General features: G+C 39.4%; 1 protein-coding gene across 1 annotated transcript in view; it reads left to right on the plus strand.

Annotated features, from left to right (window-relative positions):
- The window catches only part of baz1b (bromodomain adjacent to zinc finger domain, 1B), a 97,527-nt gene extending 89,744 nt beyond the window's left edge, over positions 1 to 7,783 (plus strand). Inside the window, exons 17-18 of the mRNA XM_060847897.1 lie at positions 14 to 120; positions 3,051 to 7,783. Of these exons, the coding sequence (XP_060703880.1) occupies positions 14 to 120; positions 3,051 to 3,513 (570 nt within the window). The 3' untranslated portion in view covers positions 3,514 to 7,783. The remainder of the gene's footprint in view (positions 1 to 13; positions 121 to 3,050) is intronic.
- The last annotated feature ends 15,794 nt before the right edge of the window (positions 7,784 to 23,577 follow it).

Consider the following 23,577-nt stretch of genomic DNA (forward strand, 5'->3'; position numbering starts at 1 on the left):
CCTTTGCCTGTAGGTACAACAAAGAACAAAATATCGGTCACGGAGACTAAATCTGGAGCTTGCAAAGTGTGAAGAAATCCTGAACAAATTAATCAGATCAAGATATAGTTGGCCCTTCAGGTAAGTACAATAAAAGTTGCCACTTTAAAAAATGATGCCTGGGTCCGTGTAGAGGCCATTCTTTTTTGTATAGAGCGTTTAAGTAAAATTGGTTATAGTAATTCAGATGTTAAGTTGAAGCAATGCCATTATGGTTGCTTTCTAGGGTACTATGTCAAAGAACCAACTAGAGAAAGGGCTGATTTAAATCTGATTTTTGTCCAATAGTTAATAGTAATTAACATTACTATGTTAAATGTTTATAGTGTTGCCAAAAATTAATAGTAAGCCTAAGAGTTGCAAGAAATTGAAAAAAAAATCAGAGGATGACCAAGAAAGCGATATGATGGGAGAAAATGGAATGATACTAAATAAGCAGGAAACATAAAATCAGATTGTTCACATTTCAAACAAGAGTCAAATAGAACGAGAGTAATGAAAGTAGCCATGGGTCCCCTAGAGCAATGATAAGAGAAATTATAATGGAGTAATGAGATTATTGTAGGATGATTGTAAATATTCTTGAATAATAACTAGGATTAAAAAAAATATATTGTTTTCACAGTAGAAGACTTAAAAAGAATGATATTTCAGATGGTAAGGCAGCAGTGCCTATTGACAGTGAGGAAATCCAAAGAAAGTAATTTAAAGGAAGGAAATAGCTGGGGGAATTAATAGGATATCATGCCTACATACTAGAGTTTAAAAGAGGAGTTAACTACAAGGTTAGTGAATGCAGTAGTTTTGATCTTCGAGCATTCACTAAACTTTAGAACTGGCTAAGTGGATTCCAAGGTAGAAAATGTAACCCTGTTATTTAACAAAGGAGGGAGAGAGAAAGTTGGAAATTAATTCTAGCCAGCCTTGCTACTGGTAGGAAAATTCTAGAATCTATTATTTGGAATGTAGTAAAAAGGCACTTAAAGATTCATATGGTTATGCAAAATCACCGCAGTTTTCTGAAAGGAAAATTCTTCCTGATAAATGTCCTTTTTTTGATGGGGTAACTATCAAAACCATTGAATGTAACATCTCTGGATTCTTGAAACTGAAAAGAGCAACCTGCTGCACTGGAGATTACATATAGGGTTACATATACGAGTTTGTATAGATGTCGTGGCTTAGACTAAGGATTAGTTCATGGACAGAGAGCCATCAAGACTTAACTGTTTTTGCGATGGTACAGTTAAGTTACAGTTCAGTGGAACAGTTAGAAGGGACACAACAAAGGTTAGTTTGATTCCCTAACATGTCCTACGAAGGCAAATGAGTGATGATATCATTGAAATATAAAAGTTGGCTGGACAGGATAGATATTGAGAGGAGATTTCTTTGGTTGGAGAGTTTAAAATTGGAGAAACTAGTCCCAGGATAAGAGTTCCAGCATTGACCTGATATTTCATTGACACATTGCAAAGGGTGTATTGGAATTCGAGCCCCACTATTCCATGAGCAGTCACAAATGTATAATCTGACCAGTTTAATCAATAGGATAGTTAATTTCAGACTGTGACCACTATTTTGATATTAGAATTTTTTTCTTCTCTAAAAGGAAGTATGGGGTGGGGATGGGGGGAAGCAGCCAAAGCGGGAGAGAGAGCGCTTGCTCACAGGCGTTTAGAGATCTCCGTCCAACTTCTGTTTCTCCTCAAAATTTTCTGACAGACTGCTACTTGGAGACAAACCAAGCTGTTGTTAAGCAGTTTCTTTTTTTATCCATCCCAAAAGTACCTGGTCTCAGTTACTGTCACAAAAATATTGCATACAGGTTTGTAAAATAAAAATATGCCCTTGTGTAACTAATTAAGTTGACTGTACAGTTCCACTTTTTCCTCCACATTGTAACTGGTTCATTGTCCGCAAGATAGCAGTCCATACTTTCATTTTCCAGTCTATATTTCAAATAAAGTGAATGTGGTTCTTACATAAGACTTGCGTGAGAATTTTCCACTTAAAGGGCTGCAAATCTTGGCAAATCTTTGTCCCAATGAAATATGGATGTTCAATTATATATAAAATTGAGGATTGATAGCCTTTTGTCTGTTTGTTGGAGGGATGAGGGGCAAATGGTTGGGTGCTGAAAGGGTATGAGAGATGAGATAGAAAAGTGGATTTGAACTGGAAGATTGGCCAGGATTGTCTTGATGACAGCAAGCTTTCGGAGACATGTGGTTTGCTCCTATTTGTTTTGGTTAAGAATACTCTTGGGCTGAACCATTGATATGATAGCTGGGTGTTACAGTTGGACTCTGCACCTTTGTGCTAGGAGGTGTTATGTTCCCTATTTTTGATTATAATTCTTGCCAATGAGTGATCAAGCAGGATAAGATCCATCTTGACTATGCTGTCATAAGTAATTAAGCAAGAGCTACTTGGAATGAGCACTAAAGGATTGTATGTGCCTGTGGAATTGTGTTCAGGCAAGAGTCATAGAGCTGTATAGCATGAAAAAAGCAGACCCTTTGGTCCAACTCATCCATGCCGACCAGATATCCTATACTAACCTAGTCCTATTTGCCAGCACTTGGCCCATATCCCTCTAAACCCTTCCTCTTCATATACCCATCCAGATGCCAGCCTCCATCACTTCCTGTGGCAGCTCATTCCATACGCACCACCCTCTGGATTGAAAGGTTGTCCCTTGGCTCCCTTAAAATTTTTAGGAAGTACTTTGTTACATTTACTCTCAAAACCAGCAAACTGCAATATTTGTTTTCCAGTCACACACTTGTCATTAATTAGGTGACCAAGATGCATTGTGCCAGAACCAGCAATTACAGTGATAGAAATGTGATTGGAGCTGAGTGCAAGAGGAAGCAGAACAGAGATATCAATTCCAGATTTAAACTGAAATACAATTTAAACTGGACCTAAATGAAGTTGGTATAACTTGTGGTTATCTTTTTTCTGTATAGATGTGAGTTTTACAAATTGCTTTTCCTCTTTTCTAGAGAGCCTGTGACAACGGATGAAGCAGAAGATTATTTTGAAATAATCTCTAAACCTATGGACTTGCAGACCATGCAAAGCAAGTGTTTATGCGGCACCTACAAGACTGTTGAAGAATTTCTTGAGGACATTAAACTGGTGTTTAACAATGCAGAACAGTACAATCAGGAGGGTAGCCAGGTTCTTACTTGTGTGGAGAAAACAGAACGATGTTTCATTGACATGTTGGGAAAACATCTTCCCAACTATAACTACAAACGGGGCAAACCACGAAAAAGCATCCAGAAACGGAAAAGGCTGGTGCAAGTAGAACTCGAGGAGGAGGAGGAGGAGGAGGATGAGGAGGAGGAAGAGGAGGTAGAGGAGGTGGAGGAGGAGGAAGAAGAAGAAGTAGACGATGATTATGATGACAGTGACACAGAATCAAGTGAACATTCCATCCCACCACGTAAGCGCCGGAAGTGAATCGAAAATAGCTGAGCTTTCTGAATAATGGATGTAGTAATTATTTTGGAACTGCAGACTTGTTTGTACTTTAAATGTTTACGTTGACTGATTTGACATACTGGATCAAATACAAAACTTCAACCAAACCTGGATATTTTCATAGGAATACAAAAATGTTGAAGTCTAAACCTCTTACAGATTTTTTAATACTCTTGTTGAGTTGGGAGATCCTGAGGGCTGAAAGTTCCTTGTTTTGTTGAAAGTAGTTGTGAAATTAAGATCACAGACAAGGAGCTCTGTTGTTCTGATTTTATGACCATAGAGGGGACCTTTCTCAATAATTTGTGTCCCTTGGTATCAGCTTTCAGCAAAAGCTTTCTGATTTGTTCATCTTAACCGTGGAAGTGGTCAATTCAGGGAATAAGACAACCCCTCAATTGTTGGTCCTTGGTCCTTCTAAATAACACTGCCTCGCTGGAGAGAGTGTACAATTAATGGAAGTTCAGCTGATTGCAGGCCAAGGTGTTTCCCAGTGCCAGATGACTTACATTGCATCACCAGCATCTGTTTTATCCAGCTGGGTTTTAGGTTTGACCATATGATTGAATATGTGCAAAATTGTCTCACATTGATCGCAACAGTATTGTAAATGTACAGCTGTTCTTTATAATAAGGAGAAGTATCCTGCCCTCGAATGTTTTGCCATCTGAAACAGTAAAATGAGCATTTCATATGAACCACCAGCCATCGTGTAACTTATGTCACCTGTTTGATTGACTGTAGTCTTGAAGGAATCAGTTACCTGATGAACGTGTGCAGGATGTTTAGTTCAGAGTCAGCTTGGTTTCAAAATTGAACTGTGGTCAGTTCTGCATGTAATGAGCAAAGGTAACTGGTTTATATGCTTAGGTCGTCTACCCTGATTTGGCTGAGGGTCCAACCAAATGGATGTTAATGAATAATATATTGGGTGTCTCTAGTTTCTTGAAAAATTCTAATTTGCCCTATACACTAATTGGTGTGGGGTAACAGCACTCTGACTTAGTAAAGATTTACTACCACGTCTCATGCTTGTTGGCTGACAGCAATTCTATGTTTGACATGGAAGATTCCCTTTTGATCTGCCTAACCATTCTGGCTGACCAAATAGTTCTCATGCAACACCATCGGATTTTTAAACTGAAGAATTGTAAAATACTCCTTTTTGTGTGGAGATTTGTACAGTGCATACAGATATGTAGATCTAACCAGATTAAGATCCTTGTGTTTCAAGTTGTCAGAAAAATTGTGGCGCAACTTGAATTTGTTTTCACCTTTGTTACTGTAGTTTGTATAAATAATACATATTATTTTGAGTATTTGTGAGCAACAAATCCTTCAAAGCCCTATTCACATCTGCAGTTCTTTTCCTTGGAGTGAGGGGGAAGGAAAGCACTGATCTAAAATTTTCTGTTTCTTTTTGAGAGTTTCCCCCTCTTTCCACTTGGCGTTTTATCACCGTTCCCAGTCACTCTCAGTTGTGTAGGCAAGTGATGTAGAATAAAACAGTGGAATTTTGACATTGTATATTTTCCCAAATGTCTGTGGTAGTTGTTTGGGGAGGGCTATGCTTGTATTAAAAACATTTTTGGACTTTTAAATAAAAGCAATTACATCTAAAACTTCGCAAAAAAAAAGTAAGGGTTATGTGTGCCCTGTAACTTAAGTGTTTTTAAAACATGTTCAATGAGTTGCTGCTTGGAGACTAACTGTTTTCACTGGCTGGCAGGCTTGGATATTGTCTGGCTTTTCTAGTGTGATTCCATCTCTCCTGAGTTGACCTCGTTTATCTGTGACTACATCTCTGTCTTTGAGTATTTCTTCTGTTGTCTTCTCCATGTTTCCTTACTGACTATGCTGGGCTCACTTTTCTGTTGCATGCCCCATGCTGTCTTATCTGTGGCACGCTCTCTACTGCTGTTCCCTCTCTTGCTTTCTCCCATCCCCCTGTGTCATGTGCTTTTGCATATGCATGCGTGTAATCTTTTGATTTCCATGTTTTTTTTTGAATTGGGATGTGATACGTTTCCCTGCCATTGTGTGCATCTGTCCGCCTCTGTCAGTTGTGTGTATGAGTGTGCCTTTGTCGTTAAGGGACAATACATTTCACAATCCATTTGTCTACATATACCTATTTCTGTGTCAGCATTCAGACTGCCATACGCATTCAGTTTGTAATATGAGATTGCTCCAAAGAGGACCACCTGCCCTCTTTCCTCTTTCTCCTTCTTCACCCTGTTGAATATGGCACCTGTGATTAGACTCTTATGTAGTTGACTTAGTCTACATAGCAACAGTGGGGACTCTTCAGAAGTACCTCACTAGTGTGAATGCTGATGTAATAGTACCCTTTTTTAAAAAAAAACTTTCTTCAAGTTAAAAAGCACTTTTAAGCTTAATTCTTTACAGGCACTGCTCAAATAAGAGCGTATCTCTAGCCTTAGATGTAAAAATCTAAATGTGCTATTTCATGAGTAATTATAGAATGTCATATGTTTTGGAGCAAGTCCAAAAGCCTAATCTACCTGGATTTTGTGTTCCCAATGCACTTTTGTACTGGGAGAGAATGTTGACGTGTAACTGAAATAGTCTTGCATATTGGCAGACACATGCGTTGAAAATGCATGAATTTTAGCCTTCTCATTATTTTGGAGATCAGGATGTCCAAGCATTATGCTTGTGCACTGCATTGGTTTATACAAAGCAATCTAAGAAAGTAAGAATAGGGAAACAATACAAAAGAAATTTAAGAAAGGGAGTATTAATAACCTAATCAAACTTGAAATGAACCCTATTCTGCATTAATTACATCAGTGCATATTAAAGTCAAAGAAGAGGCACTTTCACGTGTACATGAAAACTCACTACGAAAGGGAATAATTCCGGAAGACTATCAGCATTTCAGGTGGGAAAGATAAGAAAATCCTTATTTAAAAGATGCCATAAAAATGAACTTGAAGTTGGAACTCTGAGTAGTTAGAGTGAATTTTAAATCTGAAGGCAATGTTTGACCAACGTTTTTGCACTTAAAGCGTTATACAGCATGGAAATAGACCCTTTGGTCCATATCCCTCACCTCTTCCTATTTATGTACCCATCCAGATGCCTTTTAAATGTTGTAAATATACCCACACCTGCTTTGAAGAGGTAACAGTGGATATACAGATTTAATATTTTTAGGCTTTCAAAAGAAGCATAATGAGGTGTCTCAATGATTCAGTTGTGGGACCAAAGGACAGTAGCAAAGTAAATAGCAAGCTATTTACAAAACAGACATGATAAGAGTAATCCTCCACTTTTGCTGCTGCCTCCAGCTTGAAGTCACTATCAAATATGTCTTCCCCTCTTTCAGCATTCTGAAGGGACTGTTTTCTCTACAGCACCTTGGTCCACTTCTCAAACAATACCCAATTTGTTTTATTAGGCATATTGTGCCTTTTCATGCAATTACGATATGATGTCAGTCCTTTGACCTTCTCACTATCAAAATATCCAAACACATCTTCCAGATGAAACAAAAATTTTGTTTCTTTACGCTGTATTTGCTATTTTCAATGTAGTCTGTTCTACTTTGGTGACAGCAAGGACAGATTGGGTAACTTCAAACAACTTTTCAGTTGAGAAAATAGACCCCAGGTTTTTGATCACCTGTCATTTAGTTTTCCAGTTTGGTCTCATGCTGACCCATCTTCTAAGCCTTCAGTGTTCCAGTCCAAGCATAAACAGCAGCATCTTTTGATTTGGCACTTTCAGACTCTGGACGCATTATTGAGTATAACATTTTCAGGCAGTAACTTCTTCTCAAACGTTTTCTTCTGTTTTGATGGGTTTACTCTTTTTCTCTTCAGGCAGTAACTTTTCATTATTCTGTATTCATCTACATTTCCATTTCCCTTAGTCCCTTTGGCCTCAGACCACCAGCTGGTATTTAATCTCTCCACCTATCGCAAACACTTGTCTCTTATCCCCAAGCCCCACTTTTTTCATCCTTTCATTTCAAGTCAGTTATATCTTTCTTCCTTCACGGCTGTGCCCTGACCTCTTGAGTATTTCCAGCATTCTCTATCTTTATTTCAGATTTCCAGCATCTATAATACGTTGCTTAGATATTTCACTGAACTTGGTACTGAGAAAGCTGGCTAATGTCAATTAATTCTTCGTTGATCGGACAGAGTCTTCAATAATTTTGATATTTTTGCTAAAAGAGTTGGTAGCCCACTGGTGTTGAGCAGATTGTTCTGTCATAAACTCTGGAAATAAAGTATTGAATTTAGCACTTTGTGCATCTTTGATTCGTCAGTTGTTGTCTGATTATGTCTATCATCTTTCTTGAGTGGAAACATCATAGGCCACAACCATTTCTGTCAGTCAAGACATTTCCAGACTCTGAATTTCTTTTGGAATATTGACTCTTTCATGCGACGTGAATGAATTTTTTCCAATTTTGCATAACTTTATTACAAAGTACTCTTTCTTTCTCGAGATAGCAGTTTCATTAAAGTGCATCAGCATAGAATCATAAACTGTAGCCACTTTTCACAAAGTGCAGCAAACACCTGGAATTTGTCACACTTGATTTGATAACATAACAAGTGTTACTGCTGTGGTGAGAGTGTTGAAGTCCTGGCTCAAAGTCATACACTGCATGTGTTTTCTATATAATACAGCGAGATGCAGTGGGATTTTTTTTTCACAACATCTGAAAGCTTTCTGATCATTGCAAATGTTTTCCAAGTAAAAATCGAAAGAACTGTAGATGCTGTAAATTAGAAACAAAATCAGAAATTGCTCAATGTTCAGCAGGTCTGGCAGCATCTGTGGAGAGAAATCAGAGTTAATGTTTAGGTTCAAGTGACCTATTCAGAGTTCTGAGGGAAAGTCACTCGACTGCAAAAGTAATTCTTGTTTCTCTCCACAGATGCTGCCAGATCTATGAGATTTTCCAGCAATTTCTGTTTCGGTGCAGACTTTTTTCCTAGTTGATTTCTGCTACAGTCAAAAGATCTTATAATATGACTTATTGTTTTTGAGCTCTTTGCAAGTTAATGTATATTTCCTTACTCCCCACCAAATTGCCCAAAGGTAAGAAAATTTAAAATTTTAGAAATATCTGGATGCTGCAGCCTGAATATGGAGAGACTTGGTGATGAAATATGTGTTCTGTGCCTGCAGATGGCAGTAGAGGGAGCACCTCACAATTTTGCCAGAGATGTCTTTCTATTTCACCAGCTTTAGGCTTGTTGCCCAACTAAAGGCCGTGAGTTTCAAATGATGCCAACTTAATCATGGGGCTGGTAGCTCTACAACCGCGATAGCCAGTGCTGAGGCAGATTGGGCCCACAAGGGTGCCGCAATTTGAAAGGCATGTTGAACAAAAGATTAGAAGTCAAGAGACCAATCTGGTAAACCCGTTTTGAATGGCTGATTAGGCTGCTGAGGTTAGTCTACCCACAATATACCCTGGTGCACTCAACCTCTTGCTTTCCTAATGCAGGGAGACCACTTCCATAAAGCTGGCAGCCTCCTTGTGTGCCAGAGGGGCTTTCTGCTGATAGGTCTGTGAAGAATTGACCCTAAATATGATCCTTAACTATTTGAGAGGAAGAAGTGAAGTGAGAAAACCCCTGAGCAAAGCAGTCAGCATCAGCAAAAAGAGCAGTCAAGAAAAGGACACCATGGCAGAGTTAGATTGATAGGAGCTGATTGGAATTGGTTCTTGCTGTACTCCAAAGAAAGGTTTGGTAATTCTGTGGTAAATTGTTATAGTCTTTTGAGGGGTATATGTTGTTCAAGAAAAAAATAGGCTTGCTGGAGATTTAATACTTAATCAAGGAGTGTGTTTGTGCAACAGTCAAAGGTGACCTTGCATCAGGAGATCAGGATGCAGAGGCTGGAGGAACAAATTACTGCAGATGCTGGTCATGCTGGAGATACAGATTCTCACGTTCCAATCACTTTATTTGAACTAACAATTTCTTTTTTTCCATCAGCACTCTACACCCACTATCCCCACATGTGCACACACCCCCAGACTGTAGTTGGTTCTGATATAATGCAATCGTCCAATCTTGTGTTATAAGAAAGTTGCACAATAGTCATGCCAGTTAAACTAATGGGGCCGGAATTGCATTATAATCAATACAGGTAAGGAAAGTTTTGTGTTCTACAAACAACAGTCTAAATTCTTCAATCGTGTTAAAGCCAATTCATGGTGAAGAAACATGCATTATAGCAGAACCGACTGTATAACATAAATGCTGTACCCTCCACCTTTCACTCAGCTCTAATGAAGAGTCATCTAGATTCAAAACATTAACTTGCTCTCTCTCCATGGATGCTGCCTCATCCATTTGTGATCTCCAGCATTTGTTGTTTTTAGGCTACAGTAGCTGTTTGAGTGAAGATGAGGAATAGAAGTGGAACTAAGTTACTTGTGGAAGTGGGCTACATGCTCGTAACAGTTACAGATGGTTCTCCTATAATGCATGTTTTGTTAACATGAATTTGCTACAATGTTTTTTGATGAATTGGAGATACTTTTTCTAAAGCATGAATTTTTAAGCATGTTGGCTGTAACAACACTATGTCACCAATACTTTAAATGCTGTTTCTAAAGTGTGATTTTTCTATAATGCAAGATTGCACAAGAACACAGCCATCACGTTATAGAACTGCCTGTTCTGTGGCATAGGACAAAGCATTCAAGAAAACACATATTTTAAACATGCATAGGGCAATTATGAAAGCATGAAAGTTGAGCAAACTGACATGGTTTGCATTCTAAGGGGAAGAGATCAATAGAAACATCATAGCAAACATGGTTCAGAAACTTCAATAGCTATATTCCTCCTACAAGAAAAAATCTAAAGTGAGGACTTGTGTGGATAACTAAAGAAGTTTTGAAAAGCATCAAACTTAAAGCATGCAATTGCATATAAGTGTGTGGTAGGTAAAAGTATAAAGAATGGCCAAACGATTCATCAGGAGGAAGAAATTAGAATTAGAGGTAGCTAGTAGGAACGCAAAAACAGCCAGCCAGAGTTTCAACAGCTACTTAAAAAGGAAAAGAGTAAGTAAAATGAGTATTAGCTTTTTGGACAATGGGAATGGGATTTAATAGTAAATAATAAGAAAATGGTAAAGGAAACGCATGAAATTTTATTTCAGCCCTCACTTAGAGGATATGAAGAAAGCATTCCTGTAATACCTGTAAATAAGGAGTTGGAAGAAACAGGCGAAATTAATGAAATTACAGTCACTGACTAAGTGGTAGTGAGCAAACTTAGAAAATCGCAAGTTGACAGGTTTACAGGCCCAGATGTGACATCACTCTAGGGTCTTAAAAGAGGTTGCAAAGGAGGTAGTAGGTGGTCTGGGGTTAATTTTCTAAGATTTCCTTGATTCAGGGCAAGTTCCATTGGACTGGAGTGTAGGAAATGTATCGCCTCTATCCAGGAAGGGAGGGAAGCTGAAAACAGGAAACCGTATCCATTTAGTATAATGTCACAGTGTTCGAATCAATCATTAAAGAGCATATAGTTGCGCACTTAGAAAAATACAAGGTATTTGGGAAGTGTCATCATGGTTTTATCAAAGGGAAATCATGTTTAGAGTTCTGTGTAAGAATAACATACTTTGTAACTAATGGGGAGACTGCATTCAAACAGTCTTGGATATCCAGAGGGCAATTAACAAGGTGTCATATCAAGGGTCATTGAAAATAAAAACTTGTGGTTGTAGAGGGTTATGATATTAGTTTGGAGATGAGCTTGGCTGGCAGAAAACAAAGTATGCAGATATGGGTCTTTGATTGGCAGGATGTGATGAGTGGAGTCCAAGTGCAGCCTCAAGATTTTAGGATTTACATCAATGACATAGATGAGGGGGGTGAAGGCATGGCAATTAAATTCACAAATGATACACAGGCAGGTATGTTGTGAAGAAGACAATAAAGTTGTAGATGGGTAGAAATAGGTTGAATGCAAGGATGTGAAATTGGCAGATGGAGTGTAATGAGAGAAAATGAAGTTTTTCACTTTTAGCACATAGAACAGTACAGCACAGAACAGGCCCTTCAGCCCACAATGTTGTGCCAACCACTGATCCTCATGTATACACCCTCAAATTTCTGTGACCATATGCATGTCCAGTAGTCTCTTAAATGTCCCCAATGACCTTGTTTCCACAACTGCTGCTGGCAACGTATTCCATGCTCTCTCAACTCTCTGTGTAAAGAACCCACCTCTCACATCCCCTCTATACTTTCCTCCAACCAGCTTAAAACTATGACCCCTCCTGTTAGTCATTTCTGCCCTGGGAAATAGTCTCTGGCTATCGACTCTATCAATGCCTCTCATTATCTTTTATACCTCACTAAGGTCCCCTCTCCTCCCCCTTTTCTCCAATGAAAAAAGTCTGAGCTTAGTCAACCTCTCTTCATAAGAAAAGCCCTCCAGTCCTGGTAAACCTCCTCTGAACCCTCTCCAAAGCATCCACATCTTTTCTATAATAGGGCAACCAGAACTGGACGCAGTATTCCAAGTGCGGTCTAACCAAAGTTTATAGAGTTGCAACAAGATCTCACGACTCTTAAACTCAATCCCCCTGTTAATGAAAGCCAAAACACCATGTGCTTTCTTAAGCACACTGTCCACTTGGGTGGCCATTTTAAGGGATCTATGTACCTGCACACCAAGATCCCTCTGTTCCTCTACACTGCCAAGAATCCTATCCTTAATCCTGTACTCAGCTTTCAAATTCGACCTTCCAAAATGCATCACCTCGCATTTATCCAGGTTGAACTCCATCTGCCACCTCTCAGCCCATCTCTGCATCATGTCAATGTCATGTTGCAGCCTACAACAGCCCTCTATACTGTCAACGACACCTCTACCCTTTGTGTCATCTGCAAACTTGCTGACCCATCCTTCAATCCCCTCATCCAAGTCATTAATAAAAATTACCAACAGTAGAGGCCCAAGGACAGAGCCCTGCAGAACACCACTCACCACAGACTTCCAGGCAGAATATTTTCCTTCTACTACCACTCGCTGTCTTCTTTTGGCCAACCAATTCTGTATCCAGACAGCTAAGTTCCCCTGTATCCCATTTCTCCTGACCTGAATGAGCCTATCATGGGGAACCTTATCAAATGCCTTGCTGAAGTTCATATACACCACATCTACAGCTCAACCCCCATCAACTTTTCTAGTCACATTCTCAAAGAACTCGATAAGCTTTGTGAGGCATGACCTGCCCCTCACAAAGATATGCTCACTGCATTTAATCAAGCCATGCTCTTCCAGATGGTCATAAATCCTATTCCTCAGAATCCTTTGGCAGGATGAATTTTAAAAAGCAGAGTGTTAGCAAGAAATTGCAAAAGTTTGAAGTGCAGAAGGATTCAGATATTATGGCACAGGAGTTACAAAATGTTAGAATATAGGTACAGCATATATTTTAAGAAGACTAACGAGATTTTCTCCTTTATTATAAGAGGTATTGAGCATAAACATAAGGATTTATATTTTAGTCCCAGCAATGCCCTGTAAAACTATGTCTTGAATACTGACCACAGTTTTGGTCTCCAAAGGACGTAAAGGCACTGAAGGTGGCTCAGAGGAGGTTTACCAGATTTGTACTTGGAATGAGCATCTTGTCTTACAAGGATAGGTTTGGCAATCTCAGCATGTTTCCACTGGAGTTCAGAACACTGAGGGGTGACTTGCTTTTATGTTTCCTTTTATGTGTGAGTCCTGAAAGAGGGAGACTGTTTTAATATTTGGGAGTCATAGTTTAAGACAGAGACCAGAATATTTTTTTCTCTGTCAATCTATTGTGCAACTTTGAAAATATGTCACAGAAAGTGGTGGATTGGGGGAGGGGAGAGTGGACGTTGAATATTTTTTAAAACATGTGGATAGATTTTTGTTATGCTGTGGGATTGAGAATTATTGGGGGAAGATGAGAATGTAGAATTCTAAACACAAAAAAGATCCACAAAAAGATCAGCCATGATCTTATTGTATGGCAAAGTAGGTTTAAGGAGCTGAATGGTCTATTTTTTCTGATTTCATCAATTTGTGTATATATATGTGTGTATTTAAACTTGGCTCCCACCGCACGCATGCACACCTGCTCCAAATAGAGTCCCACCATTGAAAATGCTTGTTATTTCATACCTATCCACGTATGTGCTAACTTTCTCAATAACTATCATCTCTGAATGCTCATCCACTATCAGCATTAAACTGACTGGTCTGATTCAGTTCCATGACTAATATGGATCAAATCAGTGCTAATAGCGTAGGGTTCAATCCCATTCCAGTGGGTAAGATTTTGAGACTAGCTCCTTCACTTCCCTGCGGTGGAAGTTGTGATGCTCTGGGTCAGAATGGCCTTTGGTCAGACACCTCAAGATGTAGAAGTATTTCATAAATGGTGAGCAACTAGGAATTTGGAACACAACACTAGAATCTGCAATGTAAAGTGAAGGAAGTTATGCTTCAGTTGTGACACAGCTTTGATCAGACCACAGTTAGCATGCTGTGCTGTTGTTTGAGAATCAGACCTTGGAAAATTACATTAGATCAGAGGTGGCCAATTGTATGGGGGCTTGAAGACAGGTCACATATATATCTATTCCATTGAGTTCAGAAGATGGAATTGTGATTCTGATAGAATATTTATAATAATTAACGAGTTATCATGCAAGTGCAGAAAACATGGGAAAATCACTAATGAAATGATGTAATCTTAACATTATCGGTAGACATTTCAGTGGTGAATTTAAGAAACACACTTTCATGTAAGTGTAGTATAAGATTAAACTCTGGCCCAAATAGCATGCTGGCTCAATTGAAATTTTCACTGTTATGGTCAATAGGCTTTTGTCAGGGAAGGATATGAAAGGGTTAGGAACAAAGATGAAAAAACGGAGCTGAGGTACAGAACAAACACGATCCAAAATGTCCATATTCCTGAACCAAGACACTGAATTTTAAAACTGGTCAGATATAATATATTGTGATTTAGCACTTTAATGACATTGAAGGAATTCATGTTTAAAGTGAATCACTACATTAATTTTTAAGGTATTGATTAAGATTCTACCTTTCTCTTGGCTGGTTTAGGGTTTCTAAGCATGGACTAATTCATTCCCAGCACCAAACATAAATCTGCTGCCAGTAATTATTAGCATAGTTCTAAAAATTGTGTCTTTTCCAAAAAAAATGCAAACAAAACTTGAGAGTGTCTATTCTCTGATGCTAGCTTCTAAAGAGATTGTGCATAAAACAGCTCTTTAAACATGTGTTTCTGCTTACATTTGAGTCCAACTAACTGCTAGGTGTTCCTTTGATATCTGAGCCAAAGTGATGTTTGCCTGGAGCTGTCAGCTCTATAATGATAATGTTTTAGCAAGAAACCCTCCATTGTTCACTAATTGAGATGGCCACTGTACAATTGGAACAAGCATGCATTCTCCACAGTATAACCTGTGTGGATGAAGTCTAATATTCTTTCATAACGCATTAAGTTTCAGCATTGAGTGGTAAAACTGCATTTTACTGACTACCACATAGGTAAAATCTTGGCACTAGGGCTTCATGATAAATGGGAAAGTTTTAGCAGAAGCAATCCAGATACTAAACTCTGCTGAGCAGTTCCATCACAAAGTTTCAAACATTTAATGCCTAAACAAGGGCACATGATGAGCACTACAGTTCTGAGCATTAGAGGTTCTTGTGGTCTGTGCCAATGTACTTATCTACCTGTGGGCTAAAAGTTAAACGCTCAAGTTCCACCTGCCCCGCAGGTATGTCATAACACACTTGAAAACTTGCATTAAAAATAATTCTAAATATATAGGCATTTGCATCCTCCTGGGTCAGCCAGGGCTATTATAGTGCTGCCATGCTCACCAGTATTGATATAGATGTGGCATCAGCCCTAGGACTGTCCTGTCCTATAGAGCTCAATTTCCCCATTGGACCACATTTGGTACTGAGCTATAGGAAATCTACAGAATTCACAAGTTGAACATCCTGTGGTTCCAATTAATGATGCATAACTAGTCAGGGGAAAAAGTAGAGAGTGATTGAAGATGTCTTTCAATTTTAGAAAAACCTTCAGCATTCCAGAGGAGTCCAAAACTAGAGGGCATAAGTTTAAGAGAGAAGGAGAGGGAATGATTTCAAAGGAACCAGAGGGGCAGCGTTTCACACAGAGGGTGGTGCCTGTATGGAAGGAGCTGCCAGAGAAGGTGGTAGAGGGGTCAAATGCCAGCAACTAGAACAAGATCATTTAGGATATCTGGTCAGTGTAGATGAGTTGGACTGAAGGGTATGACTCCATGTTGCATAAGTTTCTAACACTGGGGGTAGGTTGGAAGTCAAGAAAAATGCAATGCACTTAGTAACAATTAAGAACAAAAGAACAACCTGACAGTGAAAATTGTGATTTGCCTGAATAAGTTAAAATTCCTACCACATGCTGGAACTAAAGTTTTATTTTTCAGATTTGATGGAGGCATTACATCTTAAATTACGTCACTTAAAGCACAAATTTACAGTAGTGATTTCTTTACTTTGTTGGAACTTATTGTGTAAGGTAATGGTTGTGAAAGAATTAATGTTGATATTACATTGATCTCCACTGTTGATGTCAGGCTGTGAGTGGAAGCAGTGAGATCTGTACCAGCAGTCAAAGGAAGCAGAAATGCTCTAGAAATAGAAGGCTTTAAGGATTCAGAGAGCGAGAAAAAACATCTTACAAGACTGTTGAATATATGAACTTCAGGAAAGCAGGCCTATAATACAAGAGCAAAGATGTGCTGCTGAGGTTGTATAAGGCTCTGGTCAGACTGCATTTGGAATATTATGAGCAGTTTAGTGTCCCGTATCTGAGCAAGGATGTGCTGGCATTGGGAGGGAGTTCCAGAGGAGCTACCCAAGAATGATCTAGGGATGAAGGGCTTGGCACATGAGGAGTGGTTGAGGACTTTTGGTCTGTACTCAGTGGAGTTTAGAAGGATGAGGGGAATCTTACTGAAAACTACAGAATACTCAGAGGCCTGGATAGAGTGGATGTGAAGCGTTTTCCACTGGAAAAAGAGAATAGGACCTGAGGGCACAGCCTCAGAATGAAGGGACAGTCCTTTAGAACTGAGATGAGGAGTTTCTTCAGCTAGAGGGTGGTGAATCTGTAGAACTCATTTCAAGGCAAAGATAGATAAGTTCTTGTTTGATGAGGAGATCATGGGTTATGGGGAGAAGGCAGGAGAATAGGGTTGAGTAACATATCAGCCACGATTGAATGGTAGAGCAGACTTGATGAGCCAAATGGCCTAATTCTACTCCTATACCTTATGTCAAGATTAGAGTGGTGCTGGAAAAGCACAGTAGGTCAGGCAGCATTCGAGGTGCAGGAAAATCGATGTTTCGACCAAAAGCCCAATTATCATTCCGGATGAAGGGCTTTTGCCCAAAACATCGATTTTCCTGCTCCTCGGATGCTGCCTGACCTACTGTGCTTTTCCAGCACCACTCTAATCTTGACTCTGATCTCCAACATCTGCAGTACTTACTCTCACTCCTATACAGCTAGTTTAAGTGGTAAGAGAGCAAGATTAGCTGGTTATTCAAGTGTCTCATGAAGGGATATTAACTAAAGAAGGTAGCATTGAGTGAATGCCAGAATTAAACTAAGTACTGTCATGTCTAAGAACAGGTGTTTTATAATTAAAATTTGGTGACCCTTCATTGAGGTCTGAGTTAGGTTATCATGGAGGGAAAAAATCTTAAATCTTTATTTCTAATAAGATGATTTCAAATAGTTCTTATATAAAACAGTTGATGTGCTTTTCTCTTTTTTCCACACAAGCTTTGATGTTTCAACTCTAAAATCTAGTTTGTCGAGTGTTACTATTAGGAGAAAGTGAGGACTGCAGGTGTTGGCGATCAGAGCTGAAAATATGTTGCTGGAAAAGCGCAGCAGGTCAGGCAGCATCCAAGGAGCAGGAGAATCGATGTTTCAGGCATAAGCCCTTCTTCAGGAATTCAGGATTCCTGAAGAAGGGTTTATGCCCGAAACGTCGAGTGTTATTATTAGCTGGGATCATAAACTAAACATTTAAAAGAACAGCGAAAAGTATTTAAACTGTGATTTTGGCTGGAAGATTTGTAAGGGCTGCGGCATGACAGGGTTATTTTTTTTAAAAAAGAAAGAAGGTGCACAGTGTTTTAGATTGAAAGATGGGGAGAACATTTACTTTGCCTAGAGGTGGTGCAGGAAAACATTTGCTGTGTAGTCAGAAAACCCCAGAAAAGACAGGCAACTACCATTTTGATCATTAAGGATGTTAGAAAGCCCTGAAAAAGACAGGAAAACACAGATATGGAATTACAAAAAAATTAAATTTTAAAAGTCGAAAGCAGGAAGTCACTACAGACTGGCTAGTTAGTAGAATTCAAAGCATTATCGAAGAATTTAGCAACATTTCTACAATGCAGAATTGCATAAGACTGACAAAGAAGATACTGTACAAAGTATAGTAAATTTTGAGGAATTGAGTTCAAAACAGTGCTAGTGGATGGGAGAAAAAATTTAAGGAACAGCAGATAATAAACAAGATAGTGAGATTATAACATTTAAAATGGTTTCATATCAATAAGAATTCAGAAAGTGTTATGATGTTTATTTCAATTTAAGAATTTAATAAAATCTTCAAGAAGGTTTAACAGAAGTGTTCAGCTTCTAGGACATTCTGTGGAACATTTCATTAATGACCTCCACAGATTGGTAGAAAACTGAGTTTGCATCTTTAAAATCAAAATTTGTGAGAGAATCAGTGCTGAGATTTTTGATGAAACTTTGTCAAATATATTTTTAGAAGATTTTAACTTTGGAGAAAGCTATTCAAATCAAAATGATTACAGAAGCTAAAAAGGCTCATACGGAATTGGTCTAGTCATCAGATGGGATCAAAATCCATAGTGCAGGTGTAATTACATAAACTGAGTGAGTGAACTGGAGGGGATGTAGTATAATGGACTAGCACTATATCAATAATGATGGTGACAACACCAGAGAGTCTAGAGAGAATGTAATGGAGCACTCATCTAGATAAAGGGGAAACTAGGGATGCCAGAGTTTAAAGATAATGGCAGCTGAGTAAACAGAGTCGCCTCAAGGAGTGTGCATGTAGACACTCAATGCTGGAGAATGTAGAATCCATGAAAGGACCAACAAGCCAAAGCATGTTAGAAACAGGGTTATCTGCATCTACCAGCAATATTCTCAACACAATTGCTAAGTGAGATTGAGTCTCTGCAGAAAGAAAAGCACTAACTTGCATGAACAGCATTGTTTTAAGGGCTATGACTGTATTGTTGCCATTGGCTTTGTGGTGTATTGCTGGGTTAATCTTGAGCGCTGGACTTTTACTAGAAGGTGGTGAAGGACTTGAGGTAGCATTCTGGCAATAAGCTGGAAAGAGCATTCTCAAACTAAGTACCTGTTCAGGGAAGATCCATTATTGACTTGATCATGAGGCAGAGAGTGTCTGGGCTTTTGGTCCACTATTAAGTGTAACAGAGCCACAACAGATTTATGCAGGGTACATCATATTGGACAATTTTAATTGAATATTTGGATTTTCAAAACCTCTTGATAAGGTTCAATAAACAAAATTATGAGACCACTGATAATTGGAGGAAACCTGGGATTGACCATTAATTGTTGGAACACCGAGAGTACAGGTGAAGCAAGTATATGCTGATTGGTGGGATCAGTAAGTGGTGTTCCATTAGGATCTGTACTGGGGCGTTAGTTTATCACCTGAGAATATAAAGTTTGACATCAAAATCTGCTGTATACAAAGAGGCACAATACATCGTGTTATTAGGTTCACAACCTGACAAAGGAACTTGTACAATCTAATTGAATGGTCAGAACTGTGACAGACAAATTTTATGATGGGGAATCTGAGAATGACAAGCTAGAAACTTTCCAAATGGTGAGAGTTGTGAAGAGAAAACAGAACTGGAGGCCCACTGAAGATGAAGCATCTGGAAATGAACTTTCCAGTTCAGCGAGCAAACCTACATCCAGAACCTCAACCTGAGCTACAAATCTTCTCCAAACTCACTAGAAAACAGAACAGTCCACGTACAGTTCGCAAATCATCAAAAGCAAATACACAGACACAAACATCATTGCCTGAGGAAGTATGGCCTTTAATAGCTGCTGACACTGAGTGTCCGGCTGAAGTCTAAGCTGAGTTCCTGATGGACTGTGCAGCTTCTGCTATGGGTCTGTAAGTCTGAGCCAAATCTACCTGGTACTCTCCACTCAACCTCAATTACTCACTGTTATGTTGCAACTCATCTATGAGCCTTCCCTACCAGAAAAAAATGTTGCGTTGTCCTTCAGATAGCTGATTATAGTTAGATCATCATGAAGAGACTTAGACTTAGGATGGTTTGTGTTTCTGGAATAGCTCACTCTACTTGTTGGTATTTAAATGGATATTGCATGTGACAATGGCTGGTGTTACATCAAACCTGGGGCGATCCCACTCAGCTTTACTATTCGACCTGAAATTGTGTCTTCATAAGTAGCTTGAGGTCTCTCTGAATGGATAACTGAGAGAAGCTGAACAAATTTCCAACAATTCCTCTTCATTGAATAAACATGTCCCGCTTCACTAACAGTCATATTTCTGAGCTAAGTACAGTCTCAGGAGACGATAACCATTTGCATTTTAATAACTTTAATTCACAAATAAAATACTTACTGCATGGGCTTGACATTAGAATTTCCAAGATAAACAAGCCAGTGGAATTTCTGACTTAATTGAAATGTAGCCGTCATTTCCCGTCCCCATTCCAAGTCTTCCAGTTTTTATATTCACTCACAGTGATAGACATCTCTGGGAAGTCCAGCATTCATTGCTCACCTGAATGTCCTTTAAATGCTGTTGGTGAGTTAACGTATTGAGGATAATCAAGTGGCTTGCAAGACCATTTCAAAGAGCAGATAAGAATCAACCACATTACCATTAGGCTAGAAAGTGACTGAGGATGGCAGATGTTTCTCTCTGAAGGATGTGAATGAAACAAATGAGCTCTTATGACAATCTGGTATGTTCATGGTCTTGATTAATGACACCAGGTATTACTTTGGTTCCAGGCGTTATTAAAATTGAACTCCCCAGCTTTAATGACCTGATGGGTTGCAGCTCATTGATCTTGGCCATTGAGTGACTTGGTTAGTAACATGACCACTATGCTGCTTTACCTTCACAATAACCTATCTTTGAAGAGCTGATCTGTGGAGAACACTATTCTGTGGCGATCACTCTGGGGTCCAGTGTAATCCCACATCTGCACTGCAGCCAACATATTGGAAAACCAAACCAAAATTCCACTTTGACAGATTTCAGTGCACTTGTTCCTATGGCCACCTTTGGCAGGTTTCCCAGTCTCCATGGTAACAAAAATATGTTTAAACTGGAAAGATTTTCCTGACTGACATTTCCTAGGTTCTGCTGTAGTATAGTTCTGGGTTTTTGCTTCGAGCTGAAACCCTTTGGACTATGTTCCAGTCGACGTGGTACTGGACACCTGCAGGGTTTTTCACAGCCCTGAATAAATTTGATACCGAACAAAGACTATACCTCGGGGGAATAGGACAAAAACAAACAGAAGCTTCATTTTACTGGCATAACAAGTGTCCTGCTGTTGTGAGCAGTAGTTTGGATTCCGTTCAAAGAGTATCAAAGTGACCTGACCTCATTCCAACTGTCATATAAACCAAGACAAATGGGATGCTATCTTTTTGAAAGGCTTAGGCTTATCCAGGCCCTAGGATTGAAATGTGGCCTTTACCAGTTGTGATTGTAAAGTTACCCGCTGAACAATATGTGCAGCCTTCTTGCATTGTTGAAAATCACACAACACCAGGTTTATTTTGAAGTACCAGCTTTCAGAGCACTGATCCTCCATCAGGTCACTAGTAGTACCTGACAAAGAAGCAGAGCTCCTAAAGCTTATACTTTGAAATAAACCTGCTGGACTATAACCTTGTTGTGTGTGATTTTTAACTTTGTCCACCCTAGTCCAACACCAGCATCTCCACATCATAGACCTCCTACAGTGACACCCGCACAAAAGAGATTCCAAGGTGAAGAACTGACATTGTGACCAGGCCCCAGCAGGTGAGCGCTTCTCTTTATGGCCTTACTTTCAAGGAGCCTGTTCCAACTGCTAATTGGAGCAGGCAGACAGCTTCCCAATAAAACAGGAGGATTCTGTGCGGTTGTAGTTAGCCGATAGCTGAAACACTACCACCTCACATCGATAGGAAACAGCTTTGCCTGTAACTCCCAGGTGGATTAAAGTCTTGTGAAAACTTAGGGATGCTTCTTAAAGTGAGGTAGACTCACCAATCCATTAGTCTCAACATAGGGCTGTGCTTTAAAAAGGGTTTATCTCTGGATTCGCTTGCTGTTAGGATCACAGAATCAGGAAACAAATTCCTCTCTGACCTCTGTGTGCAGACTGTCCAGTTGACAGCTTTTAAACTCCTGAACAATGCTGAGCCTGGAAGCCCGGCCAATCAGTATTACATAGGAACACTGTACACATACACAGAGGCTTCTTTGCTGCTCGGTTCAGTGATAGGCACAGCTGCCATTGTGACTCAGCTGTGTATCACTCCAAGTGCTTGTATCTGCAGAATAATGCCATCCTCAAACTGACAATCTCACAAGAATGACTTTAGCATAAATAACATGAAATTCAATTGGAGTCCTCAGGACATGTTCATCATGGCTCAATGGTGCAGTTGTCCCTAAGTCAGACCTTATAGGATCATCACAGGATTACAGAATTGTGACAGTGCAGAAAGGAGCCATTTGGCTCATCATGCCAGCACTGGCTCTTCAAACAAGCATCATTGCCTGGTGCCAATCTCCTGCCTTTTCCCCAAACCCTTGCACTCTATTTCTATCCAAATAACCAGCCAATGCCCAGGTGAATGTCTCAGCAGAACCTGCTCCCACACATTCTCAGGGAGTGCATTCCAAACCCCAACTACTTGTTGTGTGAAAAAGCTTTTTCTCACACCATGCTTGCCTCATTTGCATTTGTATTTCTACGCCCTCTCATTCTTCTTCCATGTTGGTGCGGGGACAGCCTCTCCCTCCCTACGGTGTCCAGCCTGCTCATGAATTTGAAAACCTCTACCAAATTTCCTCGTAGCCCTCTTCTCTCCATGAAGAACAGTCTTATTCCAAAATTCTATTCTCATAATGGAGGTTTCTCATTCCTGGAGCCATTCTTGTAGGCCAATTTTGCATCCTCTCCAATGCATTCACATCTTTCCTAAAACGTGGCACCCACAACTGTACCCAATACTCCAGCTGAGATTGAATAAGTGTCTTATAGTTCAAGTTACTTCTTTATTCTTCTACTCTATGCTCCTATTGATAAAACCAAGGACATTATATGCTTTATTAATTGCTTTGTTCTTGTGTCATATATTTTCAATGATTTGTGCACACATGCCCCCAGCTCCCTGTGCTCCTGCACCCCCTTTAGAATTACACTCACTATTTAATTTTGTCTTGTGTTATTTCAATCAAAGTACATTACTCACACTTTTTCACATTGAATCTCATCTGCCACCGACCCATCCATTCCACTAATGTGTCAATGCCCTTTTGGAGTTCCACACTGTCTTCCTCATTGTTTTCAATTCTTCCAAGCTCCATGTCATCTGTATGCTTTCACATTGTCCCAAAACACTGAGATCCTGGTCATTCATATATACCATGGAAAGCAAGTGTCTCACATCTGACTCCTGGGAAAACTCCACGATAAACCTTTTCCAATCCAAAAAATATCCATTGGCCAATACACTCTATTTCCTGTCACTCCGCCAATATTGTATCAATGTTACTATTGTCCCTTTTATCTGGTGGTCTGTAACTTTGTCACAATCTATTGTGTGGCTCTATCTCAAACACCTTCTGGAAATCCA

Source organism: Hemiscyllium ocellatum, chromosome 31, assembly GCF_020745735.1.
Source record: "Hemiscyllium ocellatum isolate sHemOce1 chromosome 31, sHemOce1.pat.X.cur, whole genome shotgun sequence".
Classification (NCBI taxonomy): domain Eukaryota; kingdom Metazoa; phylum Chordata; class Chondrichthyes; order Orectolobiformes; family Hemiscylliidae; genus Hemiscyllium; species Hemiscyllium ocellatum.